Source organism: Hemibagrus wyckioides, linkage group LG23 (assembly GCF_019097595.1).
Source record: "Hemibagrus wyckioides isolate EC202008001 linkage group LG23, SWU_Hwy_1.0, whole genome shotgun sequence".
Lineage (NCBI taxonomy): Eukaryota > Metazoa > Chordata > Actinopteri > Siluriformes > Bagridae > Hemibagrus > Hemibagrus wyckioides.
This window is the reverse complement of record NC_080732.1, coordinates 2,855,390-2,882,406: the sequence shown is the minus strand read 5'-3', so window position 1 is coordinate 2,882,406 and position 27,017 is coordinate 2,855,390. Positions and strand designations below refer to the sequence as shown.

The 27,017-nt window shown below is 41.2% G+C and overlaps 2 protein-coding genes across 4 annotated transcripts in view; both read right to left on the bottom strand.

Moving 5' to 3' along the window:
- Window positions 1-164: 164 nt before the first annotated feature.
- On the bottom strand, window positions 165-12,167 carry LOC131344030 (suppressor of tumorigenicity 14 protein homolog). 3 transcript variants are annotated; one of them, XM_058375954.1, is made up of 19 exons: window positions 11,923-12,167; window positions 10,215-10,401; window positions 9,899-10,026; window positions 8,695-8,762; window positions 7,323-7,516; window positions 7,135-7,236; window positions 6,838-7,057; window positions 6,614-6,756; window positions 6,428-6,525; window positions 6,158-6,267; window positions 5,836-5,969; window positions 5,462-5,566; window positions 4,267-4,374; window positions 3,975-4,088; window positions 3,740-3,856; window positions 2,356-2,542; window positions 1,715-1,986; window positions 1,478-1,614; window positions 165-1,398 (listed from the first exon to the last, which is right to left on the bottom strand). In XM_058375954.1, the coding sequence occupies exons 1-19, from the start codon at window positions 12,007-12,009 to the stop codon at window positions 1,231-1,233; spliced, it is 2,679 nt and encodes an 892-aa protein (XP_058231937.1). In that variant the 5' UTR covers window positions 12,010-12,167; the 3' UTR covers window positions 165-1,230. The 3 variants fall into 3 exon arrangements, with proteins under 3 accessions (XP_058231937.1, XP_058231938.1, XP_058231939.1); XM_058375955.1 differs by having other exon boundaries at window positions 2,356-2,539; XM_058375956.1 differs by having other exon boundaries at window positions 3,975-4,085.
- Window positions 12,168-12,881: 714 nt separating this feature from the next.
- The window catches only part of tmprss7 (transmembrane serine protease 7), a 28,055-nt gene continuing 13,919 nt past the window's right edge, over window positions 12,882-27,017 (bottom strand). Inside the window, exons 2-18 of the mRNA XM_058375803.1 lie at window positions 21,979-22,186; window positions 21,738-21,868; window positions 20,725-20,792; window positions 19,852-20,045; window positions 19,176-19,211; window positions 18,850-19,078; window positions 18,591-18,715; window positions 18,328-18,440; window positions 18,120-18,226; window positions 17,901-18,037; window positions 17,651-17,758; window positions 16,762-16,866; window positions 16,527-16,643; window positions 14,972-15,170; window positions 14,487-14,755; window positions 13,284-13,420; window positions 12,882-13,149 (exon numbers count right to left, since the gene is read on the bottom strand). Of these exons, the coding sequence (XP_058231786.1) occupies window positions 12,982-13,149; window positions 13,284-13,420; window positions 14,487-14,755; window positions 14,972-15,170; window positions 16,527-16,643; window positions 16,762-16,866; window positions 17,651-17,758; window positions 17,901-18,037; window positions 18,120-18,226; window positions 18,328-18,440; window positions 18,591-18,715; window positions 18,850-19,078; window positions 19,176-19,211; window positions 19,852-20,045; window positions 20,725-20,792; window positions 21,738-21,868; window positions 21,979-22,186 (2,451 nt within the window). The 3' untranslated portion in view covers window positions 12,882-12,981. The remainder of the gene's footprint in view (window positions 13,150-13,283; window positions 13,421-14,486; window positions 14,756-14,971; window positions 15,171-16,526; window positions 16,644-16,761; window positions 16,867-17,650; window positions 17,759-17,900; window positions 18,038-18,119; window positions 18,227-18,327; window positions 18,441-18,590; window positions 18,716-18,849; window positions 19,079-19,175; window positions 19,212-19,851; window positions 20,046-20,724; window positions 20,793-21,737; window positions 21,869-21,978; window positions 22,187-27,017) is intronic.

Below are 27,017 nucleotides of genomic sequence, written 5' to 3'. Positions count from 1 at the left end.
TATAATAAAAATACGGATAATATAAATGCCGTTAGATTCTATTCAATGTATTCATAAATATATCTTTAACATTAAATAAACAATATTGGGATTTTTTAAATGTCCCCTTTTGCTTTTGAACAATTAGGCACGCATACAGAATCACAATGACAACCGAGTCAAACTGGTATAGCACCTCTGTTTAATATAAGTCTAATATTTCAGATGTAACAGAAACATAAAGTGTGATCATTTAACATCGATATCAGGTTGTTCAACATGAAGGGAAGTAAGGAAATAAGGACAATGACCCGCAGGAAGTCCTCTCACCGACAGGGGGCGATGTGGGAGTGAGTCTCAACACTAATGCAGAAACAGCAAAACTGTGGAGTCTGAAATCAGTTGAATGAACCTGGCGTCTCACTTTAATCATCTGTACACTCGGTTTAGCAATAAACTCTCTAAATTAAACACATTGCTCCTACATTTTTGAGTTGTGCACGTGACAAATAAATCGGTCAGATGTATATCAAAATAAGCACGTGTGTAGAATATAAGGATCTTTAGCTGGGTAGCTACATACCGCTAACTAAACAACATATAGAGCAACATATATCTTATTTGTATAATCTTTTTACCCGCATGGAAAAGATTTCAGGGTGAAATAAATTTCAAACAAATGCTGTTTGAAAGCAATAGATTATTAATACGAGAGGAAAATGACTAAACTGAAGTAAATATTTCTACACTGAAACAGCAAATCAAGCAGGTTGTGTTTTTTTTTTTACCCTTCAGGTATGCTCATAATGATTCCTTTAGTTGTGATCAATTTCACAGTAGTTTAATGATATGGCCTTTAATAAATGAAACAGGATACGATGGTGTATCATTAAAAGGGAAGAATATTCCTCGGTCTATTCATCTCATTTAAGCTGTTAATAGGATTAAATGTGTGTTACTAGCGATGCAGCGTATGCACTACTCTTGACACTCGTATTGTAAACTGAGCATAAACTAAACGGTGGCGCTCTGTGTGTTTTGTTCAGGATTTAAAAGAGCATTATTAAACAGAGATGTATGAGGTGGTTAAAGATGAGGCCTGGAGGACTGGACTGAGAGGGGTCCTTCTCATTAACTTGACGGAGTACGCTGTATGGCTACACACCATGTCTGGGATGATGTCCGTGAAGAACGACAGAGTGTGTGCAAATCGTGAGGATATCGAAGCTGTTTTTTTTTTTAGGTCACACGTCACACCTGGCCTTTAGTCTGCTGGTGGATCCAGTCTGTGAACTTGATGACCTGTGTGTAAACCCCAGGCCGGTTTTGCCGTGCGCATCCCTCTCCCCAGCTCACGATGCCAGCCAGAAACCACCTCCGACCTCTTTCTAGACACACCAGAGGCCCTCCAGAGTCTCCCTGCACGTGGATACATGTTACAAATAAAGAGCTATTAAAAATGTGCAGAATTCACACACACACAGGCACAGGAACTCACTTGACAGGCATCGACTCCTCCCTGTATGCTTCCTGCACATATCATTCTGGGAGTGACGGCATCGTCGTACATCTTGTTGCACGTTTTGTGGTTGATGATGCTTACTGTGGCTTCCTGGAGCAGGGTGGCCAGCTCACCTAAAACAAGAAATCCAAAGTTGCACAAACTGACCACAAGAGGGCACAGCTGAAAGTCTAGTCTGAAAACAGTATGTAAAATCTTGTGATGATCTTTTACCTTCCTCAGTGAGGACTCCCCAGCCAGTGACGAAGCAGTTGGTGCCGGAAGTAAAGGCATGCGACGGAGCTGGAACACACACGGGCTGTACCAATTCGTTAAAGAAGACAGGGGCACTGAGCTCTAAGAGGGCGATGTCGTAGTCTGAGGTGAACTGATCGTACTGAGCGTGCTGGACTATCCTGCGGATCTGGCGCGTGGCAGCAGCGTTACTGGCCGAGTTCATGACTCGCATGCCCATGTAGGCCCTCCAGGCACGAGCGTCTGAGTATCTGCATGAGTCCACAAAGTGTCCAGTACGTCTATATTGATTATTTCTATTTACATAAATAGCCAGCAGAGGTTAAAGAAATCATTTGTTGAAAAAAATCAATTACATAATTTCCCCCTTTCTTTATATGTACATCATCAGCCATGGCATTGGGGAGGTGTGGGGCATTTTTATACAATTAATTTCAAAGTGGAACTAAATTATCATCTACATAAGCATAAGTGCATAAGTATAAGACTTTATATAAGTTTATAAAGGAAACATGGCTTAAGGATAATGTCTGACTGACTGCATTTGAGGTAACGGGATTTGGAATTGTGTGGCTTTAACAACAGACAGTTCCTTTACAGAGATCCAAAGTGTTCCTCACTTGATAGCGTCCGAATCCTGGAAGCAGTGAGCGGCGGACAGGAGCCAGCGGCTGCCCACCAGCGACGCGCCACACACATGACCATAGCGCTCGATCTGCAGGCTCACCTGCCAGGGCCATGACCCCGCCTGGGCATCTGTCCCTCCCACGATCTTCGCCCGTTTCCTCGGTCGAGTGCCACACCCTGCTCCAGTGAGAACAGTACACACAGCCTGGGTTCAGCATAGCTAAGGCTCAATTTATTTATTTCTTATTTATTAAGTTCTCTTTTGATTGGGGGATTAAATAAGCCAAGAAATTTAGTGAGCATATCAAACCATACGAAATCATATCATATAACAAAACATAAAAATGCCTTCATAAGTGTACGCCATTCCTTAAAAGACGGTGTTGATTTAAATGTATCTTTAATAAATACTTACACTCTGGGGCAAAAAAATGGACCAAGGCTCCTTTAACACAGAAAAGTGTTGCAGATCATTCACATTAGCACATCTAACACAGCTCCTTGATCGTCTGTCTACTATCTACATCTTTAATACGAACTGGAACAACGTGTTTACACAGAATCTCCACAAAAAACAGTCCCTCAAGGATTCCACAATCAGAGAAATCAACATGAAAGCAAGCAAACTCAAAATGACCGCAGATTTGAGCCGACGTGTCATGTGACATCACAACTCGCATTCGGCTAATTCCCTCGTCCATTCACATGTGTGAAACATGAGTACAGCTCACATAGGAAGCCATTACATGTGTCTTCACTGGTAGGAGTTTAAAAGATGAATCCTGTGCTATAAATTTATTGGAGAAAAAAAAAGCACAAAAACCTCCACAGGTTGCATCAAAAATATTGAAGAAAAAAAGCATTTTAGTCTGTAACAATCACAAAAAACTCTATGGAACCCTGGAGAGACTTTTATTTTTTTTATTTTATTTTAAATTAAATTAATTTCTAAATAAATTTATTCTGTGCTAAATTAAAAAATATATATTTTTTACACATTTTTTACTTGATACCCAGTGCATTTAAAATTCTATTAAAAGCTAATGTGATGATAATATGATTATAATCATGGCTGAGGCGTGGACATGTGGAACCGTTCAGTATTTTGGAGATTTGAAGATTCAAAGTAATTAATACGAATGAACAGAAATGAATTATTAATTAGAATTTGTGGAATCCTGAAGGAATAAAATAAAATAAAATACACACTGTATAAGTATGGTTATAAAGACTGTTCTGAGACAAAAGAGTAAAAGCAGTGTTTAATACAAAACTGTTGAACCTAGAATGAAATACTACGAAAGCTTTCTTTCTTCTCGTCATACAGCCCTCGAACCCGAGTGAACGAAGCATGGATGTTATCAGGTGCCTGCTCACCACAGCGTATCTCATCCGAACCGTCCTTGCAGTCTTTGATGCCGTCGCACTCTGGGTTCACCTTCGCGATACACTTGCCATTGGCACATTTATAGGATGTCGGCGAACAACCTTTATCTACACACGCAAAACAAGACGAAGAACAGATTTTCGGGTGATTAAGCCATGTAGTAATCCCCAGCACTGCACTTTAGGGAGCTCCACTGTGAATATAGAGATATCGAGCAGAACTCACATGCTCTTGTGCAGTTGAGCTCGTCACTGCGGTCTTTGCAGTCGATGACTCCGTCACACACAGACGATTTGGACAGACATATTTTGTTGGAACACATGTGGTAACATTTACCTGCTGAGAAGGAAACAGATTCTGAGCAGACACATGACTATATAAATCAAGGACTATCAGGTCATACACAATCACTACGACTCTGATAACTGTTTATTTAAGAATAACAGGTTAAAAGAGCTAACAGACCTTTCGCAGTGATAAAAGGCAGACGATTAGGAAAGGAAAAGGGCTAGGTTACCACAGTTTGTTTCCTCGCTGCTGTCTCCACAAGCCTGCAGGTTACACTGGCTCCCATGTGGTCTGCACTGCCCACTCCCACAATACACCTCTCCTGGTTTGCACATCGCTGTAGAGAGAGAGACAAATTTGAGAAATGCTGGAGTGGAGGCCACACAGGACACACTTATAGCTGGGCCTGTGCACTGCAAAAATAATATCTGAGCTAGTGAAAATATCTGGAATATAATCAGGTTTATGTCATTAATTTCAATGAAATTCCAAATATGAGAGTCTTAAACTTATTTTTAGACATTTTTCCTTTTTCTTTTGGCAGATTATTTTAGTTCTTTCTAGATATACATGATTAAAAAAGAATAAAATCAATTACTTCAGGCATGGAATTTGTAAAAATGTCTAGAAATTGATTTTCACATATTCCATCCTTGGAGAGTTGGGGTCAGAGTGTAGGGTCAGCCATGATGCAGTGGGGGGGTGGGCTTGAACCCCAATCTTCCGATCAACAACCCAGAGCCTTAACCACTTGAGCTACCACTACCCCTACCACTGATTTGTCTATATTCAAGATACTTTCACTTGCTAAGATACTGATCTGTCTCTGATCACAATTTTGCAATAAAGGTAAACATTTCAACCACTTAAGGTTTTAGGAGAGTAGAAGAGGGTGTAGTAATATTACCAGCTGTGCAGTCGGACACTGAGGCAATCACAAATACCCAACTGGATGATATAAATAGTTTAAGCACACACACACACACACACACACCACATTTCCATGTTATTCTCTTTGATATTTTCCCCATTTTTGGCTGAAATCTGTCAGTAAATACAGTTAACTAATAAGTTAAGCTAAGTTGAACATATATAATTTATTTTACATTAATAAACTTCAAATATTCTCCATTCACCTGGGCAGATAGTAAAAGCACCTTGAAACTGGGGGAAGAGGGTGGGGCTTCCAGCATTTGTCTATGAAAATCATTCCAGATTTACATAATGGTGGTTTTATTAGGGAGAAAAAGACTGCTCTTTTGGCATATTTTTGAGTAACAGCTCATACAAAACATACGCCAGTGTTTCAGGCAGTTTGCAGGTTCGGTAATACAACATAATCGTTGATAAACATCACTGGCTTTCGTTGCAAGGTAATATCCTGTAGGGATGATAATATTGTCACATCGCACAAGCCTACTTACAGCACTTGGCCTCGTCCCGGCCGTCCGCACAGTCCTTCTCTCCATCACACACTTTCCTCAGAGGAATACAGCGTCCGTCTCCGCAGCGGAACTGCCTCGGACACGCTGGAGTGAAAGATGCACGGTACAAATACTGACAGTAAATTACATGCTCTGGTAGTCTATAAAAAAGATTGTAACAGTACACTTGACCTTTAGTGGCCCAGAAACATTACAAAGCATCCACCGCAAGACAAACAACAGGGTCCAAGACAGCCACAGCACAAAGGCACTTCACAGAAGCAACCACAGCCAAGTCGCTTTGCAAAATAAAGCCCAAACATTGTCATACATTCAGCAGACGCTGGGAGAACACAAAAGGATAGTGTGCTCACTGCTCTCTGGGGAGAAGGCTCTGTACACCAGGTAAAAGCCCTTGTGAGTCAGAGACTCGTCGGAGTGAAAGTGCAGTAACACAGGGGAGGAGTAGATCCTCTTCCTGCTGCTGTCCCCAATTGGATTACACAGCCTGAGCACGGAGGAAAAGACACACAGGCACAGGTACACATGCACACCAGCATGATCAACCACAGACAAGTGCAAAAAAAAACATGCATGGACATGACAGACATTAAAATCCACAACGTATCTAGCAACACTACCACTAGCATCACAAAACCTTAAAGATTTCCATCCCTCGAAAGACGTGACACTCACTTTACACCTCCGATTTCCAGCCAGTCTTTCTCGCAGCTGGTGGTGGTGGGCGAGTCCTGGATATCCAACATCAAAATGGTTATGGATAGCAGGTAACCAGGCAGCGGAGCCTGAAAGAGAAACCGCCTTCAAAGGATGCATTCTAGCACACAAAAGACTAGCCAAAGAAGGAGCATCCCCTCTCTGGCTGTGAATACGCTTCACAAGCCATGCGCACTAACACCGAGAAGCAGAGTCAGGACATGGGAACCATCTCTGGCCTCAACTCACCCTGATCTTCCAGTTACAGTCCACGTTTGGAGGGTAGTAGGCAGGATAGTAAGGGGACACCACGGTACCATTCCAAGCTGACAGAAAGCCTCCGCAGTCTGGCAAAGAAGAACGACAGGAGTGATTTATAAGCAGTTATTGGAAAAATATTCCAAAACGCCATGCTAGCTAAACACACACACACACCGGTTTTTGGTATGGCCTGAAAGTAAGCCTTGAAGATGGCGCCGTGTCTCTGACGACTAAAGGAAAAAGTGACGAGCATGACGTTTCCAGAGGATGTCAGCTTCATCACCGGGGACGATCCAGTCACTGGCAATCCACACCACCTAGCAACGAAAACATGCTTTCATGCTAACTAGCCTACAGGAAATAAAGGTGTCTCTATGAAAATTAAATCATATACACACCTGGCAATGATTTTGTTCTGAAGAGGGAGCAGGAAGTCGTATGCAGAGAGTTTGTTGGCTGAACAGCTACCAGGTGTCGCCCCCTGCAGCGTGACTACGTCTAACCGTACAACGTGACCCGAGGGAACTCTCAGCCTCCACTGGTAATACGGTTTCTTGGGGCTCACCAAACTCAGTGTTCGATTGTTGCCATATTTGGCATAGAGGTCAAAAGACATGGCTGTGGACCAAACAGGATGTAAGGTACTAGGAAATAATGCATAAAAAGAAATATCAGAGGTAACCTGTTAATATTACCCTGAAGTCCAAGCTGCCACTTGCCACTCTGCAAATTATTGGGGTTCTTTATCTTATCTGCCATGTCATCATCGTCATCATCCTCAGTGTCTAAATTCAGACCTGCAGGTAAGATGTTGTACATGATCACGCATATGTTTCACACCTCACTGCAGTACAATGTACAACATTTAGGTCAGAGAGTTCACCCAGGAGTCTTAGTGTGTCTTCATCCTTGGCCAGGTAATACTGCTCCTCCAGTCTGCTGTGAAGAACCTTGTTGGTGCCAGGAAGATGCCGCTGCAACCACGCAGGTTTAGATCTCTGTAGCTCCTCTGCAATGGCCGCTGATGGAGTGGAGAATTTACTCCAGAAGAAAACGTTGAGCCCATTCACTCCTTCACTGTCAGCATGGAGGCACGACATTCATACAGGCATTTTAAGCATCCATCCATCCATCCATCCATCCAATTTTCTATACCTCCATTATTATTTCCTAATTAGGGTCATGGGGATCTGCTAGAGCCTATCCCAGCACACATTGGGCAAAAGGCAGGGGTACACCCTGGACAGGTCGCCAGTCCATCACAGGGCATTTTAAGCATTATATATATATTTTTTTCAGGGGTTGGGCTCAGCCCCTTATTTCAGTTGAAAGGAACTCTTAATGCTTCAGCATACCAAGACATTTTGGACAATTTCATGCTCCCAACTTTGGGGATGACCCCTTCCTGTTCCAACGTGACTGCGCACCAGTGCACAAAGCAAGGTCCATAAAGACATGGATGAGCAAGTTTAGTGTGGAGGAACTTGACTGGCCTGCACAGAGTCCTGACCTCAACCCCATAGAACACCTTTGTGATGAATTAGAGCAGAGACTGCGAGCCAGTCCTTCTCATCTAACATCAGTGCCTGACCTCAAAAATCTAGCGGAATGGTCAAAAATTCCCATAAACACACTCCTAAACCTTGTGGAAAGCCTTCCCAGAAGAGTTGAAGCTGTTTTAGCTGCAAAGGGTGGGACAACTCCATATTACATTCATGTGCATGTAAAAGCAGACGTCCCAAAACTTCTGGCAATATAGTGTATGTATTTTTTCCGGGGTGTACAAATGTGTGTTAGTCTGAGAAAACACTAAAGATGTCTAAAGCCATCTATAGATAAATGCCATGCTTGGATCAAGTTAATGGAGAGATATAAAACTAATGGAGGACATAAGTTTAATCAATTTATTTAAGAGTCAGATCCCAGCTGCTGAAAAAGTAAAATGAATTCACACATGGTGGAGAGATTTAGTTTGAAGGATATAACTAAAATATGGACAAAATTCATGAAACTAATCCAAAATTATTTCAGCACTGATGTAATAGAGAAGAATAATCTAGAATGTTCACTAGATTCAGAATGATATGATAACATACACACTGATACAGCTCATGTCTGCGTCTTTTTGCCGCTACTCTCTACCATTCTCTGGTTATTTAAACGATACTAAACTGATAGCTTTAAGTGCTTTCATCTTCCAACACTAAACCTGTCTTGGATCAACTACAATTGGATTAAGGGAAAAAAAATCTTACCTAAAGGCGACAATCCCTGAGCGGCGGTAGTATGGCCTCCAGGGTGACGACTCGTATAACTCTAAGAACTGAAAGCACCGCAACAAAGAATCATTCATCCGTTAAACACCATCCATGTAGTAAACAGGAATGATGAAATAATCAATCTACATTAACAACAGCCCCGAGTTTGATGTTCAGAAGGAAGGGAAAACAGTGCACCATGTTTCACACGGCTCTTTCGCATCATCTAGGTTCTGTACAGCGTCACCCTGACTTCAGAGCTACAGAAAAAGTGACATCACTGGACAAGGTGTGACATCAGTAGCCCCGGCAAAGACATGCAGTCTTGGCACAAAAGGCCCCGTTCTTGTGCGATTGGCTTTGAGCAACAAGAGCCGTGGGCAACAAGAGCGCCATTGTCCAGAGCTCAATGTCATTCTGAAGTGCAGGGTGGCGGGGGCGGGCAGTGGGTTCAGGCTACCTTTAATAAGCACAGGCACACTCTCGCACAGCTCCACCACACCTGCCCATTCACTCATATTAAACAGGATTACAGGTATTACATGAGGCTTTATTCAGGCCAATGAAGACATGATGGGACACTCTGAGATTTTCTTTCACTTATATATCAGTCTTTTATCCTCAACTCTTTCTTGCTGTCTAAGTCTCTTTGCCTTTATGTCCATTTAATCACTCTCTCTCTCTCTGGCCTGCTCTCTGTCCCTGAGTCTACCTTTCCTCTCCTCTCTGCCTGCTTCCCTCTCAGTGCACAGGCACAGAGCATCTGATTGTGCGAGGAAGCGCAGAGACAATGTTTTTATTGAGGGCCTGCTCTTCTTCTCACTCGGCTTGCCTGGGTCCTGCGGTTCTCACAAACGCCATTCTTGTCCTCAGACCTGAAAAGGCTGCGCCCCTCTGGGACACGCTCTCACCGCGCTGCCTCGCACCAGGACGAGCTCGGGTTACAGCCGGCTTTACATTTAAGAGGGCCACAGAGTGGCCGAAAGCTCGGCGGGGCCCCACTCGCCTGCTTTACATCTAAAAAGGGCCACGGTGAAGAGCGCAGCACACCACAAGAGGCGCAGCTCTGGCCGACTTCACGTTTGAAACTGCCAAGGACACGGATCAGCGTAGAGTGCTCTCTGGAGGTTCGCTGCATTCCAACGAGACCATGTGGAGTCCCACAGAGCAGCTGGTATATACAGTATGTGTGTATGCTTACGTAGGGGCCGAGGGCCTGAGACTGAAGGTCGAACTGTGTGGAGGAAGAATCGGCCAGCTCTGGTGAGAAGCTGAGGTTGGAAAATTCCACACTTCCTCCCAGGAAAAACACAGTGGAAGACGGGGATGCTGAAGAGGAAAGATGTGAAGCGTTAAAGCTATTTGTGTGAAACAGCATGCACATGAGTTACACAAACATTTATTGATATCCAGGAATCATGTCAGACGCACAAATTATATGAAGTATCCTGTCCTTCACTGCCATGGAAGAAGACACCAGATCACAATCACTTCATTCCATCAACACACAAACTTACATGCAAAGAAATGGAGAGTCAGTGCAACGGCGGTGGACAGAGGGATGAGGGGGGCGGCTCCCAGCGCCCACTTTCGCCATGTCCTGAAGGTGACTCTCCTGTCCACCGGCCGCTTGGTGTCTGACCCGGCCTGAGTCGCACTGTTAGAGGCGCTCGGAGTTTGGAACGGCTCCTTTACTTTAATATCCTACAAATATAACAGTTCAACAGCATGACACTGTTATGACACAAAAGACTAAATAATTATGTAATTTAATGGCATTACATACAGACCAAAGGTTAAAAAAATCAGTTATTTTTGGTTTTGCTGAAGCTAGCTAGGGTCAAAACAACACACACACAGACACACACACACATCCCTCAGGTTTTCCTTCAGCAATGTCCTCAAAACTCAAGCCAAGCTTAAAGCACCTGAAGTACAAGAGGCAGAGCTTTCTGAATCGCCAGACAGGTAGAGACGCCTGCTTGTCCTAATTGCTTGAATGTTGGTGTCCCACATCATTTGTTTCTTTTTTTCTTTCTTTCTTTCTTTTTCCACAACCTCTGCTGCAGAGAGACCAGTGTTTCTCCTCTGAGTGGATAAACTATTAAGAACTCCTCACCTTAATGGCAGGAGAACTGAATGTGCCAAAAGACCCACCTTTTGAGGTGCAGATAAAAAACGCCTGTGTTTGAATTAAATCTAAAATTTGTACATCAAAATGTTTATGCTTATGGCACAGAATGTACAAACCACACACACACACAGACACACACACACACACGAGCAGTCACCCTCAATCTAATTTAAACAAATCTGATTCAAATAAATAAAATAATTAAAAATATATATAAAAAATAATAATAATTAATTCTTTACAGAATGAGTGTTCAGCTGGACGAATCTACAAACATTATAGATATTAATTCTATGAACACTTGTGTGTGGTGATTGTTTATCCTCTCTATCTCTATCCACTCTATAGTGTACCTTTACATTTTGGTGTTATTTAAATCATTTTCAATGAATTCGGTCACAGTCTACTCTGTGGATATGACTGTGTGGACCAAAATCTCCACACAAGGAGAGGAATATCTGGCAGATTTGACCTTGGGAGAGACTTTTGGCTGGAAAATGACACAAAGTGAGGCTTTTATTTATTTATTTAAAGGCTTTTTTGGTTATAGAGGTGAAGGATAGGGTTAATGAGCCACATTCTGTCCACTCTGAAGGTCCTTATAAGGATACTAAGACGAATATGTATGTGTGTGTGTGAGAGAGAGAGAGAGAGAGAGAGAGAGAGAGAGAGGGACAGATAACCAGGTGAGGTCTCCCTGTGGAGTTGTGTGGAGAGTAACTCCAAGGGTCCGCTTTCCCACGGCCCTTCTCAGTAAGGTCACCGCTCCATCGTCTGACATTCACGACTGCCACATCATCTTTCCCAACTGACCCCTGACAACTAACCAGTACGCTGCAGTCCAGTGTGACTGAGATTCAAATCCAGTAAACAAATCTCTCATCAGCACTACAGAGAAATGCCATGACTCTCAGATCCTCAGACTGAGTTACTTTTTAAAAACTTACAAAACAAATCCAAAAAACAAACTTGGTCTAGTGATAATATTGTAAACAATACTCTTTAACGCATATATGTTGCTTTTTCTTCCCTTTAGGAATGCACACCGCTCTGTTTTCTCACACTGCTCTGCGCCTCAGGATCTTTCTTACCTGGACAGGTGAGTCTGCGGTTCTACAGTGTCCTAAACCGGATACGCTGTAAACATCGCAGCTTCTGTTTTTGGGGAAAGTCCTCATTCCTGGTCCCGTGTGGCTTCCCCCCGTCGCAGTCGATACAGCAAGACGCTGGAAAAAATCAACCTGCGGGGAAAAAATCCGGAGCGATGCCTCGCTTTCGGTGCGCGGAGAAACCCGAGCTGAGCGGGTGCAGCGCTGCGCGCGCGCTCAATGCCCGCGCCCGCCCGCCCGTGCACAGGTGCTGCACGGCTCCCATGATGCAACGCGGCACAAAGGCACCACTATAAACTGGTGGCACAGAGGCATCCGACACAAACGGTGGGCAAATTCAAGCTGATAAACAGCGTGTTTAGAGTCATTATACCAATCAGGGAGAAGAGCCAATCCTCAGGAAATGAAACAGAAACATCAACAGAGTTATAAAAAATTCTTAAAGACACAAGTGTCTCATTAAATACTGTTAAATCTGTAATCTATAACAGCAGCACACAGCAGAGGGTTCATATTAATGCGCTCCTTCTAATACTAATATGGTTTCCATAGTAACAGCTCGCGCACGGGAACTTGTATTGTACATCAGAAAATACAATAAGTTAATGATAGTCGGTGCTTTCTTTCTTTCTTTCTTTCTTTCTTTCTTTCTTTCTTTCTTTCTTACTGTTTGCTTGTATTTGTGATCTTATTTGTGAATTAAACATCACATGCTCAAAAGTGATCCATTTATCGTTTGGATTATAATTTATTATCATAATGAAGCCCATGACTGCACCTCAAATTGTCAAATATAATTTTTATAAATTTAATGTTAATTAAGTAATTAATTAATGTGTTAATTTATTAATAACACACATTTTTCCATGTTACAGAACTTCTGAATCACACTAAACAATCACACAATCTGTTCTAATGATCATAATCCATGATGGCTGTGATAATGCTGAGGTCAGTTCATGGATACTGAGGTTCAGACGTTAATGTCCACTGAATAAGAGTTCAAGTTTATGAAGCTTGGCTCTGAGTGTCGGAGGTTAATCATGAGTTGGAGATGTGGCTGTTGATCCAGTTGATGAACTTGGCCACTCTGGTGTACACTCCTGGAAAGTTCGGTCGGCCGCAGCCCGACCCCCAGCTTACGATCCCGGTCAGAAACCAGCGTCCACCTTCTGAAGCCTGGCACGACAGAGGACCACCCGAGTCCCCCTGTAGTCAACAGAAGAGCATAAAGACACTGAGTAAGGATGGTGTTAGAATGGACGTTTTGTCAGTCTGATCTATAAAAATCAGATTTTCACATGTGGCTCCAGAAATTTGAGACCAACTTTATTTGTACTCACCCGACAGGCGTCTCTCTCTCCACTGGGCACTCCTGCACACAGCATGCGGGGAGAGACCGGACCGTACGCCCTCTTACACTCGCTCTGACTCAGGATACGAACCTCTGCCTTCTGAAGCACCGTGGGTAGGACCTTATCTGAGGAAAGACGGACACCTTGACCATTTTTTCTATTGAAATATTACTTTTAATAATATTAATCTTTTTTTTCTGTCAGTCAAATATTAGAAGTGTTTAAAAACAGGAGATTTGGATTTGAAAAAAAACAAAACAATTATTTCCGTAAGTTATTGCTGCTGACATGGGATAGAAATTCAATTTGAATTTAATTTTTAATAAATTTTATAATATGTGCAGAGAGCTGTGTGCTGAAACATGGTTATTTATTTATCTATTTCTTTTTTAAATGGGTTGGTATTAATCATCCATCCATTTTCTATACCTGCTTTATTCCTAATCAGGGTCACGGGGATCTGCTGGAGCCTATCCCAGCACACACTGAGCGAAAGGCAGGGGTACACCCTGGACAGGTCACCAGTCCATCACAGGGCCACACGTATAGACAGACAACCACACACACTCACACTCACTCCTATGGGCAATTTAGAATTACCAATCAACCTAATGTACGTTTTTGGACTGTGGGAGGAAACCGGAGTACCCGGAGTAAACCCACGCAGGAACGGGGAGAACATGCAAACTCCACACAGAAAGGCCCCTGCCTGTTCGAACCTGGGACCTTCTTGCTGTGAGGCAGCAGTGCTAACCAATAAACCACTGTGCTGCCCTGGTATTAAACAGGTAAGTAAAATGTGATTGTTTCATAATATATGGGAGGCAGCCCGAGAAAAGCCTTTACATTATATATTATTATGTAATATATTTTTAACTATTAATAATTCCCAGTCCACAAGAACAAGGTGAGAGTTGGAGTGTTTAGAATTTGAATATTCATAGAATCTGAAGTTTTTGATGACTATATTGTTTAAGCAACAATTTCTGATTTAAAATGGAAGAAAAAGTAGTCTTATTTGAGATAACAGGTCACCTATGAGTACCAGAAGTTAGACATTAGGCTAATTTTTGGTACAAAACAGCAGCACTGTATATCATCCAGCATCCTGGAGAATTTCAAGTGTCTGTAGCTATGTTTAGAAATCTGTTATATGATTCCTCTTCGTCTTCACTCAGTGACACGTCTCACCCTGTTCAGAGCGGTAACCCCAGCCGGTCACCCAGCAGCGGTGTTTCTCGGTGAGGGTCTGTGAGGGTGCTGGCAGGCACACAGGCTGGATAAAGGAAGCCAGGCTGCTGGGCCACGGCTTTCTGAGCTGCAGCAGAGCGATGTCGTAGTCAAAGTTACGAGCATTGTAGTACTCGTGCACCACGATACGGCGGATCTCTGCTACATGCTTAGCACTGCCCTGAGTCAACATGCCCATGTGAGCCATCCACTGGCGCGGGTCTGAGAGTCTGGAGAGGACAAAGGTTAATGGTCGTAGATGTTTAGATAGAATAATGGTTCTTTTTCTTATGTATAGTTAATGAATAAGTGTTGGAGAAGTTAGAGGTTAAATTATCAAAAATACTAACATTCAAACCTACATAAAAACCTGTTCTATTTTCACTGTATATACGTTTACATGTTATTGTAAAATGTATTAGTAATGTGTGTTTACTTGATCTTACCTCTCTTTGCTAAAACAGTGTGCAGCAGAGATGAGCCACTCGCTGGTGATAACCGAAGCGCCGCAATACAGATGACCTGAGAAATGCAAACTGACCTGCCATGGCCACTCCCCTTCTACAGCATTGACTCCACCCACCACTCGCTCCTGAAGAGCTGTGCTGTCCATCACACGTTTGACAGGCATGGACTGACCACAGGCTGCAACACGGATCATATACCATCAAGCTTACAGACATGATCTTTCAGAGTTTTCTGTACATCACAGTATTGGTAAATGATTGTTTTTTTAATTTGGAAGACATTACATTGAAAGAGATTTAAAGTTATCTGATCCATACCTTGTTTTGCTTGTGATTGATCATTTTAGATAGAAATTATTTGCTATAGTCTCTTAATTGGTGCTAGGAGTTATTGCATCATAAAATCCAAGAGCCAGTCATGTTCCACTATGCACATGTCAGCCATGCAAACTGTTCCTCTGTGATTATCTGAGTTTCTGGAGCACCAGATAAGGGCATTTAGGGCAATTCTTACTTGATTCCTCCTATTAGAATCTGGATATCTTGATGAGGATAAGGACATAGGCCTTCTGGGACTTTTTCTTTTGTGTATGCTGTTTATTCAATGCCTCACTTCCTCACGCTTCATTTATAATGCTTATAATTGTGTTGTAATTACAGCTACCTAGCATCTATGGTTAACATCCTCCGTGTTTAATTGTCTAATCAACACTGTTTAGAAGTGACATAAAAATAAATAATAAATATAAATAAATAAATAAATGTTATTAACATAAAAAATAAATAACAATAATAATAAAATAAAGAAAGAAATCTAAAGAATAAAAAAATAAATATTTGCTACAAGCATCCAAATCATACATAGTAACATCATAAGTCAGATGTATAAAAATACTACTATAATATAAAATCAAAAAATAAATGCCAACGTTAAAAAACGTCATGAAAAGGTTTTCTTTAAAAAGGTGAAAAAAGAAGAAGGAAAACCTTTGTTGTTTTAATGATCATTTCTAAAATATTCTAAATAAATAAATTCTAAAAAGAAACTTGCTGTATTTCTAGTTTCAGTTTGAGAAAGAGAGATGCTGACAGATGGTCATGGTCCTGAAGATCACCATCTTATTAAATCCATACAGGCCTTTGCTACGGCGCCGGAGCAGTGATCAAAGCCCTGCCTTTTCATCTCAAACCTCCCCGAAAATCACCGTCAACACACACTGCAATTAACACAGCAGCTTCGTCGCACCGCAGGTGAACCCGTCCCGAACGGACATGGAGCTCAGGCTAACAATGTCCTCATGGAAGCACCACGGATCTGGGGGTGAGTGATGGTGCTTAGAAATGAAGTGTGTGGGCAGCTTTCCAGCACAGAAGATTAATCAGTCCAACTAACTGAAATCCGAGTCGACTAAATCGCTTTCCTAATTACAAATTATTACTTGAGTCCAAAGTTTAAATAAACAAACACTGGGTATGTCATCAGAAGTGAAGAGCTTGGGGTTATGTGAAGGCCAAATGCTTGCTTCAAACTCACCGCAGTCCTTTTCATCGCTGTGGTCAGGACAGTCGTGAAATCCGTCACACTTGGCGTTTTTCTTTAGGATGCACACTCCGTTGCTGCACTGATACCACATCCCGGAGCAGCCAGTCTCTGTGGATCAGAGAGACAACTCATAAAAACACATATCATCATCTCACATCTCAAAAGTGTTGCAGATATTGCAGTTGTGTGTGTGTTCTGAAGTGTGTGTACAGTTTGGACATCGTACCTTGAGTGCAGTTGGTTTCATCTCGACCGTTAGGACAATCGTCCTCTCCGTCGCACACATAAAGAGGATGGAGAGTCGGGCTGCCGCAGTTCTTAAAGGGTTTTGCTGCGAAGATTTATTATGAGATGTAGTTAATTCTTACAGATTTGAGCTAAGAAATTTATCACTTATGATTGTAGTCCTGTGAGACTAAGCGTTAAAATGACCCCTGACCATCATATCTCTTCCTTAAAAGTGGAAACACAGTTATTAAGTTTAGTTGTCTTTATTTGTCACATATACGTTACTGCACTGTGAAATTCTTTCTTTGCATGTCCAATCCTTAGGGGATGGGGTCAGAGCGCATGGTCAGCCATGCAGCACAGCCTGGTGTAGGGTGGTTTGGGGGGCCTTGCTCAAGGGCCCAACAGTGCCAGCTTTGCAGAGCTAGGGCTTGAACCCTGATCTTCTGGTCAACGACCCTGAGCCTTATCCACTTAAGCTACCACCACCCAGTTATTGTATAGTAGATGATGTCTAAGGAAACTACATGGAAATTCTAGAGGGAAACCTAGGAAGATCGCTGCAAAGTCTAGTGAATGCTTTTATTTCACTTTATGATTTATATATAAACAGATTTTCTGATATTTTTTACATTGCTGGTAAATGTGCAGAAGTTCTTTGTTCATGGTAATCTCACACACACACATGAACTGAGGGCACAAAGCCTTTATTATCATCACACATGCATTATATCACAGTGAAATTCTTTTCTTCGCATATCCAAGCTGAGGAAGCCGGGGTCAGAGCTCAGGGGCAGCTATGATAGCCTTAACCACTTGAACCAACACTGCCCCAATACTCACACACACACACACACACACACATGCTACAGATTCAGTTGACATACTGCAGAAAACCTCATCGCTCTCATCCTGACAGTCATCCAGGCCATCACAGCGCCGCTCCTTTTCTACACACAACCCCGTGGCACACAGGAAGTGACCCTCAGGACACGCTGGAGAAAAAACAAAACAAAACAATAACAGCGTGGAAAAATGTCAGCTACAATATAATAAAGAAAACAGACTTCTATAGATTTCAGTGGTCAGAAGACTGTAATAACATCCACTGCCACCTGGGGGCAGCATTGCTCTCACGTTGGCTGATGTTGAAGCTGCCGTAGGTGGCACTGAATGGCAGCTCAGAGCTGCGGGAGCTGCAGCGAAACACCACTTCCACACTTCTCTCAGGAATGCGGAAGACGGTCACGTGACTCACGTAGCGGCCGCAGTATCTGCAGGATCACAAGATGACGGCCCATCACGGTTATCACGTTTCATCAGGATTACACTCAAACTGAATGTACGATCACTCACATGATCTCATTGACCTTCCACCAGCCGTGTTCACATGGGGTCAGGTCTTTCAGTGAGAGGATGTAGTTCTCAAACTTCAGAGCCACGCCCAGGGATGTGCTGTGGGTCTAAAATGAGTCCAGGAAAATCTTATTAAAAAATTTAACATAATTAAACAAAATCATTAAACATCATAAAAACTATTTAATCTAAAAATATATTTGTGTACCTGAAGCCTCCAGGTGCAGGAGCACAGCGGGGGGAGAAGGCTGGGGTAGAACGGGCTGGTCATCACTCCTGCTTCACTGAGAACCGCTGGAATCTCTATTACACTCAGACACTCTGAGATATAAGTGAGATATAAATGAGATAAACAATGAGACACAAGCTCTAGAGCTTATATTACAGCACAAAAGAACCAGAGAGATCAGATTTATACATATGCATCCTCTTTATCTCCATGCATACACACACACACACATGCACACACACCCTCCTCAGGAACGGCCTGGAAGAATCCACGGAAGCTCTTGTTGCCTTGTGTGAGTCTGAAGGAAAGCAGCATGACGTTAGAGGTGGAGACGAGAGAAACTGGAACCCGCACTGCCTCACACAACCTACAGGGAAAAGAATTATTTATAATTTATTATATCCAGGATTTCTATAATGACGTGACGCCGTAGATCACCATGCTACATACTACTGCAGCTGCTACACTTGCTATATAGATCCTGAGTTTTGAAACACGAACCTGTGTAAGGATTTGGCTCTCATGGGCAGCAGGGCATCGTACACACTGAGCGCGTCCTGGATGCAGTCGCTGGGCTCGATGTCCAGGCTGTTCACCGTGAGCCGGATGATGGAACCCGGAGCTGCTGTGAGCTTGATGTGGCAGCTCAGACCACCCCATGATGAGAAGACGTTCAGAGGGACTCTCACACCGGGGAGGCCTGCGTACAGCTTATCCACACACTCAGAGCCTGAGACAGAGGCAGAGAGGCGTGAACTTTAACCCCGAGTTCAGAGACCAGGGATGTGAAGCACATGCAGGCAAAGCCAATCAAACACTGACATTACCTGCAGCGATGGATGTGTAATCTGAGCGCTGAGCAACTACAGAGAAAAAAAGTGTGGCAGAATTTCTTACTTCTTTCATTTTGGTTACACAAATGACTGATTCAAGTTTAAAAAAGAGATATGTAGATAAGGAATAAGACAGTAAGATGGAGAGAGAGAGAGAGAGGGAGGGAGGGAGAGAAAGAAAGAGAGGAAGAAAGAAAGAAAGAAAGAAAGAAAGAAAGAAAGAGGGAGAGGGGGAGAAAATGAGAGAAAGAGGGAGAGAAAGAGAGGGGGGATAGAGGGGGGGGGTAGAGAGAGAGAGAGAGAGAGAGAGAGGGAGAGGGAGAGGGAGAAAAAGAAAGAGTGTGGGGGGGGGCTGGTAATATATGCAATAAATGCATTTTCTCCTAGTTCTTCAGTTTTCTTCAGTGGTTCTTTAATAATTCACTGGATGATTGATTAAGGGTCCTTAGCCTCCTAAACAGGAATCAAAACAAAGGTAATAACAATAATAATGTCTGTCCTAAATCAGCTGTTAAATCATTTAAAATAATATAAAATTTACAAACTTCAACAGTTTTATCTACAGGGTGCCATTACTTTTGCACATGTATAAACAGACACAGTGCATCAGTAGATCATGTCAGTAGGTGATGTTCATGTGAATCCTCAGACACCTTTCCCCTCGTCTTACTGTTGATGAAGATGGAGTCGATGTCCACTGGCAGCCCCAGGAGGAAGCCCACAGATGATCTGTTCTTCAGGGATGTGAGCACTGAGTCTCTGAGGATCGCGCTAACACACTCCTCACACACTGCTGGAGTCTTCAGCCTCGGCACCACGAAGATCATCCAGAAATGCACCAGCACTCCACCTTTATCATTGTTACTGATGACAGCAGGACAGAAAACACATGCACCTGGGTTCCTTACAAAACATACACTTTCAACACTTCCTTACTTTTTCTAGAAGATTCAAGGCTAATGTAAATGCTACAAGGCTAATGTAAATGCTACAAGGCTAATGTAGCTAACAATGAAAACATAAAGGCTGAAATCGCTAGTGATTAAAACTACAAGGCTAATGTAAATGCTACAAGGCTAATGTAAATGCTACAAGGCTAATGTAACTAACAATGAAAACAAAAGGCTGAAATAGCTTATGATAAAACTACAAGGCTAACTTAAATGCTACAAGGCTAATGTAGCTAACATTGAAAAAATAAAGGCTGATATAGCAAATTATTAAAACTACAAGGCTAATGTAAATGCTACAAGGCTAATGTAAATGCTACAAGGCTAATGTAGCTAACAATGAAAACATAAAGGCTGAAATAGCTAATGATTAAAACTACAAGGCTAAAGTAAATGCTACAAGGCTAATGTATGTAGCTAACAATAAAAACTATAAGCTGAAGAACTGGATTTGAAGATTTGGTGTTTGATACATTCATTGTTAGCAACATTAGCAAAAAAAAATAGCTGACTTTAACTAGACTAGCATTGGTAACTCTGAGATAAAAAGCAGAGGACTAAAAATCACAGGCATGTGGTGATGATGTCAGTACCTGAGGTCAGAGATGACGGTGTGTTTGTAGAGCTTCGACACTGATGATGATTTGTAGACTGTGCTGACCTTTATTGAAAACAGGAGAATAGAAGTTTAGCATGAACATGTCTTTTTAATACCACAGTGCTGTTGAGATCTTGATTCTGATTGGTCAGTAGAGTTCTCTAACAGCAGCACTGACCAAAATAATTTATATTCATGGGTTCATATTAATGCACCCTTTCGAATACATCACTGTTTCCATAGTAACGACTCATTCACAGGATGCACCACAAGAACAGATTAAAACAAACAAAAAAAGTACACTATATTGCCAAAAGTTTTGGGACACCCCTTCAAATCCATTGAATTCAGGTGTTGTTTTTCAGGGGTTGGGTTCAGCCCCCTAGTTCCAGTGAAAGGAACTCTTAATGCTTCAGCTTCATACCAAGACATTATGAACAATTTCATGCTCCCAACTTTGTAGGGAACAGTTTGGGGATGACCCCTTCCTGTTCCAACATGACTGCACGACAGTGAACAAAGCATAAAGACATGGATGAGTGAGTTTGGTGTGGAGGAACTTGACACAGAGTCCTGACCTCAACTCCATAGAACACCTTTGGGATGAATTAGAGCGGAGTCAGACATTCCCGTCCAACATCAGTGCCTGACCTCACAAATGCTCTTCTAGAGGAATGGTCAAAAATTCCCATAAACACACTCCTAAACCTTGTGGAAAGCCTTACCAGAAGAGTTGAAGCTGTTATAGCTGTAAAGGGCAGGACAACTCCATATTACATTCATGTGCATGTAAAGGCAGACGTCCCAGTTTTGGTCTGACTCACAGTGTGATTTTTCAGCTCAGCCCAGAGTCTGGGCCAAGTATCTGCTCTAATTCATCCCAAAGGTGTTCTATGGGGTTGAGGTCAGGACTCTGTGCAGGCCAGTCAAGTTCCTCCACACCAAACTCACTCACTCACTAAGTGCTTCTTCACAGCGTGTTGTTGTTTCGTGTCATTATTTATTTACCACATGTTGTATTTGATTTGCCATGGAAACAAATTCACTGGAGTCTGCGTAGCGGTACTCTGGTATAAACTCCATGTTGGCAACTCGGAACATTCCAGCGAAGTACACACCACTGTTACTTTCTCTCCGAACTGTAAAAGAAAAAACATCGGTTAACAAAGTGACCAAACAATTCACGCATCACTTTTCTTCCATCAAAAGCTTCGACACATCCCCCGAACGCTTTACGTGTTACACTTACATGTAAAAACCCACAGAAGTGACCACATGATGACCACGAGGACAAACACCACCACTGTAATGATCAGGACCAGGTGCTGCAGGTTGACCGGTGGATTCTTCTTGGCTTTTTTTACCTTCTTTGCTCTCCTCCTGCGTCTGCTGTATTTCTTACACAGCTTATCGAGCATGGCGTCCACCGTGGCCACCTCCACCGACACGTCCGTCACCTGCAGCCAACAGATGTTAGTGGTAGATGTTTAGTGGTAGATGTTAGTGGTAGATGTTTAGTGGTAGATGTTAGTGGTAGATGTTTAGTGGTAGATGTTTAGTGGTAGATGTTAGTGGTAGATGTTTAGTGGTAGATGTTAGTGGTAGATGTTTAATGGTAGATGTTTAATGGTAGATGTTTAGTGGTAGATGTTTAGTGGTAGATGTTTAGTGGTAGATGTTTAGTGGTAGATGTTAGTGGTAGATGTTAGTGGTAGATGTTAGTGGTAGATGTTTAATGGTAGATGTTTAATGGTAGATGTTAGTGGTAGATGTTTAATGGTAGATGTTTAATGGTAGATGTTAGTGGTAGATGTTAGTGGTAGATGTTAGTGGTAGATGTTAGTGGTAGATGTTTAATGGTAGATGTTTAATGGTAGATGTTAGTGGTAGATGTTTAATGGTAGATGTTTAATGGTAGATGTTAGTGGTAGATGTTTAGTGGTAGATGTTAGTGGTAGATGTTAGTGGTAGATGTTTAGTGGTAGATGTTAGTGGTAGATGTTTAGTGGTAGATGTTAGTGGTAGATGTTTAGTGGTAGATGTTAGTGGTAGATGTTAGTGGTAGATGTTTAATGGTAGATGTTTAATGGTAGATGTTAGTGGTAGATGTTTAATGGTAGATGTTTAATGGTAGATGTTAGTGGTAGATGTTTAGTGGTAGATGTTTAATGGTAGATGTTTAATGGTAGATGTTTAGTGGTAGATGTTTAGTGGTAGATGTTTAGTGGTAGATGTTAGTGGTAGATGTTTAGTGGTAGATGTTTAGTGGTAGATGTTAGTGGTAGATGTTTAGTGGTAGATGTTAGTGGTAGATGTTTAATGGGAGATGTTTAATGGTAGATGTTTAGTGGTAGATGTTAGTGGTAGATGTTTAATGGTAGATGTTTAATGGTAGATGTTAGTGGTAGATGTTTAATGGTAGATGTTTAATGGTAGATGTTTAGTGGTAGATGTTAGTGGTAGATGTTAGTGGTAGATGTTTAGTGGTAGATGTTTAATGGTAGATGTTTAATGGTAGATGTTAGTGGTAGATGTTTAATGGTAGATGTTTAATGGTAGATGTTTAATGGTAGATGTTAGTGGTAGATGATTAGTGGTAGATGTTTAGTGGTAGATGTTAGTGGTAGATGTTTAGTGGTAGATGTTTAATGGTAGATGTTTAATGGTAGATGTTAGTGGTAGATGTTTAGTGGTAGATGTTTAGTGGTAGATGTTAGTGGTAGATGTTTAATGGTAGATGTTAGTGGTAGATGTTTAGTGGTAGATGTTTAATGGTAGATGTTTAGTGGTAGATGTTTAGTGGTAGATGTTAGTGGTAGATGTTTAATGGTAGATGTTAGTGGTACATGTTTAATGGTAGATGTTTAATGGTAGATGTTTAGTGGTAGATGTTAGTGGTAGATGTTTAGTGGTAGATGTTTAGTGGCAAATGTTAGTGGTAGATGTTTAGTGGTAGATATTAGTGGTAGATGTTTAGTGGTAGATGTTAGTGGTAGATGTTTAGTGGTAGATGTTTAATGGTAGATGTTTAGTGGTAGATGTTTAATGGTAGATGTTTAGTGGTAGATGTTTAGTGGTAGATGTTTAGTGGCAAATGTTAGTGGTAGATGTTTAGTGGTAGATGTTAGTGGTAGATGTTTAGTGGTAGATGTTTAGTGGTAGATGTTTAGTGGTAGATGTTAGTGGTAGATGTTTAGTGGTAGATGTTAGTGGTAGATGTTTAGTGGTAGATGTTAGTGGTAGATGTTTAGTGGTAGATGTTAGTGGTAGATGTTTAGTGGTAGATGTTAGTTGTAGATGTTTTGTGGTAGATGTTTTGTGGTAGATGTTTAGTGGTAGATGTTTAGTGGTAGATGTTTAGTGGTAGATGTTAGTGATAGATGTTTAGTGGTAGATGTTTAATGGTAGATGTTAGTGGTAGATGTTTAATGGTAGATGTTTAATGGTAGATGTTTAGTGGTAGATGTTTAGTGGTAGATGTTTAGTGGTAGATGTTTAATGGTAGATGTTTAGTGGTAGATGGTTAGTGGTAGATGTTTAGTGGTAGATGTTTAGTGGTAGATGTTAGTGGTAGATGTTTAATGGTAGATGTTAGTGGTAGATGTTTAGTGGTAGATGTTTAGTGGTAGATGTTTAATGGTAGATGTTTAGTGGTAGATGTTTAGTGGTAGATGTTAGTGGTAGATGTTTAGTGGTAGATGTTTAGTGGTAGATGTTTAATGGTAGATGTTTAGTGGTAGATGTTAGTGGTAGATGTTTAGTGGTAGATGTTTAGTGGTAGATGTTAGTGGTAGATGTTTAATGGTAGATGTTAGTGGTAGATGTTTAGTGGTAGATGTTTAATGGTAGATGTTTAGTGGTAGATGTTTAGTGGTAGATGTTAGTGGTAGATGTTTAGTGGTAGATGTTTAATGGTAGATGTTTAATGGTAGATGTTAGTGGTAGATGTTTAGTGGTAGATGTTTAGTGGTAGATGTTAGTGGTAGATGTTTAATGGTAGATGTTAGTGGTAGATGTTTAGTGGTAGATGTTTAATGGTAGATGTTTAGTGGTAGATGTTTAGTGGTAGATGTTTAATGGTAGATGTTTAGTGGTAGATGTTTAATGGTAGATGTTAGTGGTAGATGTTTAGTGGTAGATGTTTTGTGGTAGATGTTTAGTGGTAGATGTTTTGTGGTAGATGTTTAGTGGTAGATGTTTAGTGGTAGATGTTAGTGGTAGATGTTTAGTGGTAGATGTTTAGTGGTAGATGTTTAATGGTAGATGTTAGTGGTAGATGTTTAGTGGTAGATGTTTAGTGGTAGATGTTAGTGGTAGATGTTTAGTGGTAGATGTTAGTGGTAGATGTTTAGTGGTAGATGTTTAGTGGTAGATGTTTAATGGTAGATGTTTAGTGGTAGATGTTAGTGGTAGATGTTTAATGGTAGATGTTAGTGGTAGATGTTTAGTGGTAGATGTTTAGTGGTAGATGTTAGTGGTAGATGTTTAGTGGTAGATGTTTAATGGTAGATGTTAGTGGTAGATGTTTAGTGGTAGATGTTTAGTGGTAGATGTTTAATGGTAGATGTTTAGTGGTAGATGTTTAATGGTAGATGTTTAATGGTAGATGTTTAGTGGTAGATGTTTAATGGTAGATGTTTAGTGGCAAATGTTAGTGGTAGATGTTTAGTGGTAGATGTTTAATGGTAGATGTTTAGTGGTAGATGTTAGTGGTAGATGTTTAATGGTAGATGTTTAATGGTAGATGTTAGTGGTAGATGTTTAGTGGTAGATGTTTAGTGGTAGATGTTAGTGGTAGATGTTTAGTGGTAGATGTTTAGTGGTAGATGTTTAATGGTAGATGTTAGTGGTAGATGTTTAGTGGTAGATGTTAGTGGTAGATGTTTAGTGGTAGATGTTTAGTGGTAGATGTTAGTGGTAGATGTTTAATGGTAGATGTTTAGTGTTAGATGTTTAATGGTAGATGTTAGTGGTAGATGTTTAGTGGCAGATGTTAGTGGTAGATGTTTAGTGGCAGATGTTAGTGGTAGATGTTTAGTGGTAGATGTTTAATGGTAGATGTTTAGTGGTAGATGTTTAGTGGTAGATGTTTAGTGATAGATGTTTAGTGGTAGATGTTAGTGGTAGATGTTTAGTGGTAGATGTTAGTGGTAGATATTTAGTGGTAGATGTTTAGTGGTAGATGTTTAGTGGTAGATGTTTAGTGGTAGATGTTTAGTGGTAGATGTTTAGTGGTAGATGTTTAGTGGTAGATGTTAGTGGTAGATGTTTAGTGGTAGATGTTTAGTGGTAGATGTTAGTGGTAGATGTTTAGTGGTAGATGTTTAGTGGTAGATGTTAGTGGTAGATGTTTAGTGGTAGATGTTTAGTGGTAGATGTTTAGTGGTAGATGTTTAGTGGTAGATGTTTAATGGTAGATGTTTAGTGGTAGATGTTAGTGGTAGATGTTTAGTGGTAGATGTTAGTGGTAGATGTTTAGTGGTAGATGTTTAGTGGTAGATGTTTAGTGGTAGATGTTTAGTGGTAGATGTTTAGTGGTAGATGTTTAATGGTAGATGTTTAGTGGTAGATGTTTAATGGTAGATGTTTAGTGGTAGATGTTTAGTGGTAGATGTTAGTGGTAGATGTTTAGTGGTAGATGTTTAGTGGTAGATGTTTAATGGTAGATGTTTAGTGGTAGATGTTTAGTGGTAGATGTTTAGTGGTAGATGTTTAATGGTAGATGTTTAGTGGTAGATGTTTAGTGGTAGATGTTTAGTGGTAGATGTTTAATGGTAGATGTTTAGTGGTAGATGTTTAGTGGTAGATGTTTAGTGGTAGATGTTTAGTGGTAGATGTTTAGTGGTAGATGTTTAATGGTAGATGTTAGTGGTAGATGTTTAGTGGTAGATGTTTAGTGGTAGATGTTAGTGGTAGATGTTTAGTGGTAGATGTTTAATGGTAGATGTTAGTGGTAGATGTTTAATGGTAGATGTTTAGTGGTAGATGTTTAATGGTAGATCTTTAGTGGTAGATGTTTAATGGTAGATGTTTAGTGGCAGATGTTAGTGGTAGATGTTTAGTGGTAGATGTTTAGTGGCAGATGTTAGTGGTAGATGTTTAGTGGTAGATGTTTAATGGTAGATGTTAGTGGTAGATGTTTAGTGGTAGATGGTTAGTGGTAGATGTTAGTGGTAGATGTTTAGTGGTAGATGTTAGTGATAGATGTTTAGTGGTAGATGTTTAATGGTAGATGTTAGTGGTAGATGTTTAATGGTAGATGTTTAGTGGTAGATGTTAGTGGTAGAT